General features: G+C 55.5%; 1 protein-coding gene across 1 annotated transcript in view; it reads right to left on the bottom strand.

The window, feature by feature from the left end:
* Positions 1 to 3072: 3072 nt before the first annotated feature.
* The window catches only part of LOC136001044 (calpain small subunit 1-like), a 7038-nt gene continuing 2271 nt past the window's right edge, over positions 3073 to 7839 (bottom strand). Inside the window, 7 exon segments of the mRNA XM_065655090.1 lie at positions 3073 to 3186; positions 3929 to 3987; positions 4394 to 4447; positions 4450 to 4509; positions 5254 to 5332; positions 6030 to 6098; positions 6200 to 6268. Coding sequence (XP_065511162.1) covers positions 3160 to 3186; positions 3929 to 3987; positions 4394 to 4447; positions 4450 to 4509; positions 5254 to 5332; positions 6030 to 6098; positions 6200 to 6268 — 417 coding nt within the window. The 3' untranslated portion in view covers positions 3073 to 3159.

A 7839-nucleotide genomic window follows, 5' to 3' on the forward strand; every position in this document is an offset into this window, starting at 1 on the left:
AAGGGGAACCGTTAGTTGCCTACTACACCGCCCATAATCCAAAGGGGAACCGCTAGTGACCTACTACGCCGCTCATAATCCAAAGGGGAATGGTTAGTTGCCTACTACGCTGCTCATAATCCAAAGGGAAACTGTTAGTTGCCTACTACACCGCTCGTAATCCAAAGGGGAACGGTTAGTTGCCTACTACGCCGCTCATAATCCAAAGGGGAACCGTTAGTTGCCTACTACACCGCTCATAATCCAAAGGGGAACCGTTAGTTGCCTACTACACCGCCCATAATCCAAAGGGGAACCGCTAGTGACCTACTACGCCGCTCATAATCCAAAGGGGAATGGTTAGTTGCCTACTACGCTGCTCATAATCCAAAGGGGAACCGTTAGTTGCCTACTACGCCGCTCGTAATCCAAAGGGGAACGGTTAGTGACCTACTACGCCACTCATAATCCAAAGGGGAATGGTTAGTTGCCTACTACGCCGCTCGTAATCCAAAAGGGAACAGTTAGTGACCTACTACGCCGCTCGTAATCCAAAGGGGAACGGTTAGTTGCCTACTACACCGCTCATAATCCAAAGGGGAACAGTTAGTGACCTACTATGGCCGCTCATAATCCGAAGGGGAACGGTTAGTGACCTACTACGCCGCTCATAATCCAAAGGGGAACGGTTAGTTGCCTACTATGCCGCTCGTAATCCAAAAAGGAACAGTTAGTGACCTACTACGCCGCTTATAATCCAAAGGGGAACGGTTAGTTGCCTACTACACCGCTCGTAATCCAAAGGGGAACGGTTAGTTGCCTACTATGCCGCTCGTAATCCAAAAGGGAATGGTCAGTTGCCTACTACGCCACTCATAATCCGAAGGGGAATGGTTAGTGACCTACTACGCTGCTCATAATGCAAAGGGGAACCGTTAGTTGCCTACTACGCCGCTCATAATCCAAAGGGGAACCGTTAGTTGCCTACTACGCCGCCCATAATCCAAAGGGGAACCGCTAGTGACCTACTACGCCGCTCATAATCCAAAGGGGAACCGTTAGTGACCTAGTACGCCGCTCATAATCCAAAGGGGAACGGTTAGTTGCCTACTACGCCGCTCGTAATCTGAAGGGGAATGGTTAGTGACCTACTACGCCGCTCATAATCCAAAGGGGAATGGTTAGTGACCTACTACGCCGCTCATAATCCAAAGAGGAACGGTTAGTGACCTACTACGCCGCTCATAATCCAAAGGGGAACGGTTAGTTGCCTACTACGCCGCTCGTAATCTGAAGGGGAATGGTTAGTGACCTACTACGCCACTTGTAATCTGAAGGGGAATGCTTAGTGACCCACTACGCCGCTCGTAATCCGAAGGGGAATGGTTAGTGACCTACTACACCGCTCGTAATCCAAAGGGGAATGGTTAGTTGCCTACTACGCCGCTCATAATCCGAAGGGGAACCGTTAGTTGCCTATTACACCGCTCATAATGCAAAGGGGAATGGTTAGTGACCTCCTACACCGCTCATAATCCAAAGGGGAACGGTTAGTGACCTACTACGCCGCTTATAATCCAAAGGGGAACAGTTAATTGCCTACTACGCCGCTCGTAATCCAAAGGGGAATGGTCAGTTGCCTACTATGCCGCTCATAATCCAAAGGGGAACAGTTAGTGACCTACTACGCCGCTCATAATCCAAAGGGGAACGGTTAGTGACCTACTACGCCGCTCGTAATCCAAAGGGGACCAGTTAGTGACCTACTACGCCGCTCATAATCCGAAGGGGAACAGTTAATTGCCTACTACGCCGCTCGTAATCCGAAGGGGAACAGTTAATTGCCTACTACGCCACTCGTAATCCAAAGGGGAACAGTTAATTGCCTACTACACCGCTCATAATCCAAAGGGGAACAGTTAATTGCCTACTACGCCACTCGTAATCCAAAGGGGAACAGTTAATTGCCTACTACGCCGCTCGTAATCCAAAGGGGACTGGTCAGTTGCCTACTACGCCGCTCAGAGACCCACAAGTCTATGGGGCCGGATGGGACCCATCATCTCTCGGCAGCCCTGGCTAAACGAGGAGGTCCCAGCCCACTGGAGGTCGTCAAACGTGACAGTTCCTTTTGTTCTCTTCATCTCCCGAAACATCGCGTTTTGCCATTTTATTAGCAACGGACATTTTAATTGGCGTCGGTCGTTTGCTTGCTGCCAGAAATAACATAACGATGAATGCGCAAGGTGAGAAGTCCCGGAACAGCCTGCGAGGACTCCTGTTCTCACTCCTTTGAAGGGAGGATAATGCATCGCTACTCATCTTACACCCCGCTCGAAATTCGGGAAGCAACTCTACGATTTGCCAGAGAAAAACTAAACCTGCAGCTCAGCTCACCGGCCTCTTAACCCTTCGATATTATACGATAAGGCTCATTTTAAAACCCTCGAGGGCGTTAAAAGCTTCCAAGGAAACAAGTCGCGATCTTGTCGGTATAATCAAGTTTTTCAAAATTTGAGAAGCAACACATTTGCTAGGTTTTTCCTTTTTTTGTTCGCCTTCCGAGGTTTCTTCGCTTTATTTTTTTGTTTTTAATTTTTTTTTTCTTTCTAATTTTTTTTTTCTTTCATTTTTGCTTTTTTTTTTTTTTTTTTAATTTGTTCGTTTTTGGGGGTTCTTCTGCCTCTTTTTTGTGTGTTTTTGGTCTTTGGTTTATTCGCTTTTTGTTTGGTTGGGTTATTTCTTTGCCTTTTGCTGGTTTTGAGGCAGGATGCGCCGGGGTGACCGTGGCCCCTTTTACCGCCCCGGCTTGCGGGGGGGGGGGGGCGGGTCTGGGGGGGTCCCCGGCGTTTGGGGGGACCCTGGAAGGAGGGGGCTGGGGGGGCCCTGGCGTTTGGGGGGGTCCCCTCTCCCTATAGCTCTGTGCCCCCCCAAATAAAGACAAAGGCACCGGATGGGGCTGGGGGAGCTTTATTGGGGGGTGGGGGGCAGATGGGGGGTGTTGGGGGGGCAGATATGGGGCTGGGGGGCAGATGGGGTGTATTGGGGAGCAGATGGGGGGTGTCGGGGGGGCAGATATGGGGCTGGGGGGCAGATGGGGTGTATTGGGGGGCAGACGGGGGGTGTTGGGGGGCAGACGGGGGGTGTCGGGGGGGCAGATATGGGGCTGGGGGGGTCCGCTCAGGAGTACATGGTGAGCTGCAGCCACTGCGGAGAGAAGGCGCCAGGTCAGCGGGGTTGCAGGAGCCCTATGGATGCTATAGGGGCCCTATAGGGGCTATGGGGGACATAGGGGCCCTAGAGATGCTATGGGGGCTATAGGGACCCTATAAATGCTACAAGGGCTATAGGGGCCCTACAGGGGTGATGGGTGCCCTACAGATGCTACACAGGCTATAGGGGCTGTATAGGGACTATAGGAGCCCTATAAATGTTACAAGGGCTATAGGGGCCCTATAGGGGTGACAGGGACCCTATACAGGCTACACAGGCTACAAGAGTCATATAGGAGCTATAGGAGCCCTATAAATGCTACAAGGGCTATAAGGACCCTATAGAAGCCATAGGAGCCCTATAAATGCTACAAGGGCTATAGGAGCCCTATGGATACTATAGGGGCTCTACAGGGGTGATAGGGACCCTATACAGGCTACAGGGGCCCTATAGAGACTATAAGAACCCTGTAAACGCTACAAGGGCTATAGGGGGCCCTACAGTGGCTATAAGGCCTCTATAAATGCTGCAAGAACTATAGAAGCCCGATAGAACAGATAAGGACCCTATAGATACTACGCAGACTATAAGGGCCCTATGGGAGCTATAGCAGCTGTGCAGACACTACAGAGACTATAAGGGCCCTATAAATGATATGGGGGGGGCTCTATAGGGTCACGGGGGGGGCTATAGGGACCGGGGGGACCCCAAATTTCCCCCCCCCGCCTCAACCCACCTCCTGGAGGGTGACCCGGATCTGGCCGCTCCCATCACGGTCCAGAGACTTGAAGGCACCTGGTTGGGGGGGGGGGTCCCCAAAATCAGGGCCGGGGGGGGGTCCCAAATTCAGAGGCGGGGGGACATCATTCCCCCCCCCACCCCCCAACTGTTGGGACCCCCCCATAGATTTCCCACCCCCCCCCCCAAATTTGGGACCCCCCCCCACTCTTGGCTCCCCGCTATGGGATCCTCCCCCCCCCCCCAACTCTTGGGACCCCCCCCCCAAATTTGGGGGTTCTCTCCCATCCTCCCAACCCTTGGGATCCCCCTCCCAATGGGGTGTGTGTGTGTCCCCCCCGTAATTCAGCACCCCCCCCCACTCTTGGGCTCCCCCCTACCGGGTCCCCCCACTTTTGGGACCCCCCCAATGAGGTTTCGTGTGTCCCCCCCCAAATTTGGGGTGTCCCCCCCCCCCACTTACGGAACATGGCGTCGAGGCGCACGAGGCAGCTGATGAAGTTGTCGAAGTCGAGCTGCCCCCCTCGTCGCCATAGCGACGACCCAGCACCCCCAAAAGGGGGGGGGGCAGCCGGAAACCTGGGGGGGGGACACACACACATGTGGGGACGTGACCTTTGACCCCCTCCCCCCCATTATCCCCCCGCACCCCAAAATGCGCCCCCCCAGGTGACCCCACTATAAATACCCTGGACCCCCCCCCCCCCCAAAATATTCTAAACCCCCCAAATAACTTTGAGTCGCCCCGCCAAATCCTGGACCCCCCCAAATAACCTTGACCCCCCCAAAAATCTTGGACCCCCCCCTCAAAAAAAAATATCCCGGACCCCCCCAAATTCTCCGGACACCCCCAAAAATCTTGGACTCCCCCCCCGAAAAAACCATCCTGGACCCCCCCAAATTCTCCAGACACCCCCAAAATATCCTGGACCCCCTGCCAAAAAAAAAATCCGGACCCCCCCAAATTCTCTGGACACCCCCAAAATATCCTGGACCCCCCCAAAAAAAAATCCTGGACCCCGCCAAATTCTCCAAGCACTCCAAAAATCTTGGAACCCCCCCCCAAAAAAAAGCCTGGATGCCCCCAAATTGTCCAGACACCCCCAAAAATCTTGGACCCCCCATAATACCCTGGACCCCCCCCCCAAAAAAATCTTGGACACCCAAATTCTCTGGACACCCCCGAAAATCTGGAGCCCTCCCAAAAAAGAACATCCTGGACCCCCCCAAAATATCCTGGACCCCCCCCCAAAAAAATCCCGGACCCCCCCCAAATTTTCCAGCCCCCCCCAAGTGCCCCCCCCCCCAAAGGGCCCCCCAAACCTGCAGCCTCCAGCGCCCCCGGCAGCTCCTGCACCCCAATAGTCCCCGAGCGGTCGGTGTCGAACTGCTTGTACACGCCCTGGCGGGGGGGGGGACACATTTTGGGGACCCCCGCTGCACCCCCATATCCCCCCCACCCCGATTCGCCTCCATATTGGGGCCCCCCCATCATTTTGGGGTTCCCCGGGGGCTCCTTGTGCCTTTGAACCCCCAGTTTTGCCCCCACAGGGTCCTTGTGACCCCCCCCTTTCAAATTTTGGGGTTACCCCCCATTAAATTTTGGGGTTCCCCCTCAATTAGGGCTTACCTCCCCTAAATTTTGGGGTCCCCCCCTCAATTATGGGTTTACCCCCCCCTAAATTTTGGGGTTCCCCCCGATTTTGGGGCTCCCCATTAAATTCTGGGGTTCCCCCATTAATTTTGGGGTGCCCCCTCAATTTTGGGCTCCCCATTAAATTTTGGGGTCCCCCCTCAATTATGGGTTTACCCCCCCTTAATTTTGGGGTTCCCCCCGATTTTGGGGCTCCCCATTAAATCCTGGGGTTCCCCCATTACATTTTGGGGTCCCCCCTCAATTTTGGGGTTAAACCCCCTGAATTTTGGGGTGACCCCCCCCCCACGATTTAAGAGTTAATCCCCCTAATTTTTGGGGTTCCCCCCCAAATTTTGGCGTTAAACCCCCTGAATTTTGGGGTTACCCCCCCTTTAATTTAAGGCTTATTCCCCTATTTTTGGGTCACCCCCCCCAAATTTCAGGGTGTCCCCCCCCCCCTCACCTGCCACTTCTTGATGTTATTCCACAAATACTTGAACTCCTCGAACCCCAATTTCCCCGTCGTGTCGCTCTGGGGGGGGGTTAAGGAGGTTTTTGGGGTGCAGGGGGGTGATGGGGACCCCCCCGACCCCCCTGCACCCCCAAAAATGTCCCCCCCCCCCCCAAAATTACATCCATCACGGCGACCATGCTGCGACACGTGTCGATGCCAAAGCCGTCGGTCTTCAGGTCGGGATCTGGGGGGGGGACGGGTTAATTTTGGGGTGTCCCCCCTATAGAGACCCCCCAGTCCCTATAGAGCCCCCCTAAACCCTACAGAGCACCCTCAGTCCCTATAGAGCCCCCCAGTCCCTATAGAGCACCCCTAAACCCTATAGAGCCCCTCCAGTCTGTATAGAGCTCCCCTAAATCCTATAGAGCCCCCCCGTCCCTACAGAATCCCCACACCCTATAGAGCCGCTCTGGTCCCTATAGAGCCCCTCCCTACCCTATGGAGCCCCCCCAATCCCTATACAGTCCCCCTGGTCCCGACAAAACAGCAGGTCCTATAGAACCCCCCCAAACCCTACACAGCCCCCACTCCCTACAGAGCCCCCCCAACCCTATAGAGCCCAGGTCCCTATAGAACCGCCCCAAACCGTACAGAGCCCCCCAGTCCCTACAGAGCCCCCCCCAACCCTATAGAGCCCCAGGTCCCTATAAGAACCACCCCAAATCGTACAGAGCCCCTGGTACCTATAGATCTCCCCCCAAACCCTACAGATCCCCCCAGTCCCTAGAGAGCCCCCCCCAACGCCTACAGAACCCCCTGGTCCCTATAGAGCCCCCCAAACCCTACAGAGCCCCCCAGTCCCTATAGACCCCCCCAGACCCTATAGACCCCCCCAAACCTACAGACCCACCCAGACCCTATAGACCCCCGCACCCCTACAGACCCCCCCAAACTCTATAGACCACCCAGACCCTATAGACCCCACCTAACCCTATAAACACCCCCAGCCCTATAGACCCCCCCAGACCCTATAGATCCCCCCAAACCTACACACCCCCCAACCCTATAGACCCCCCCAGACCCTATAGATCCCCCCAAACCTACAGAGCCCCCCAGTCCCTATAGACCCCCGCAACCCTACAGACCCCCCCAAACTCTATAGACCACCCAGACCCTACAGACCCCCCCAACCCTACAGACCCCCCCAGCCCTATAGACCCCCCAGCCCTATAGACCCCCCAGCCCTATAAACCCCCTCAACCCTACAGACCCCCCCAGACCCTATAGACCCCCCAGCCCTATAGACCCCCTCAAACTCTATAGACCACCCAGACCCTATAGACCCCACCTAACCCTACAGACCCCCCCAACCCTATAGACCCCCAGCCCTATAGACCCCCCCAAACCTACAGAGCCCCCCAGTCCCTATAGACCCCCCCAAACTCTATAGACCACCCAGACCCTATAGACCCCCCCAACCCTATAGACCCCCCAGCCCTATAGACCCCCCAGCCCTATAGACCCCCTCAACCCTACAGACCCCCCCAGATCCTATAGACCCCACCAAACTCTATAGACCCCACCTAACCCTACAGACACCCCCAACCTTACAGACCCCCCAGCCCTATAGACCCCCCAGCCCCTATAGACCCCCCCAACTCCCCATCAACATTTTGAACCGAAACCGCCCCATTTCGGGCCGGGGCGGGGGGGGGCGGTGCAGATTTTCAAGTGGTTTGTGGCCCCGATTCCCCGCCCTGGTGATTTTTGGGGGGGGTCGCCCTTTTGTCCCCCCCCACCTTGGTGTGTCCCCCCCCCA

The sequence above is a fragment of the Caloenas nicobarica genome, chromosome 37 (assembly GCF_036013445.1).
Source record: "Caloenas nicobarica isolate bCalNic1 chromosome 37, bCalNic1.hap1, whole genome shotgun sequence".
NCBI classification, from domain to species: domain Eukaryota; kingdom Metazoa; phylum Chordata; class Aves; order Columbiformes; family Columbidae; genus Caloenas; species Caloenas nicobarica.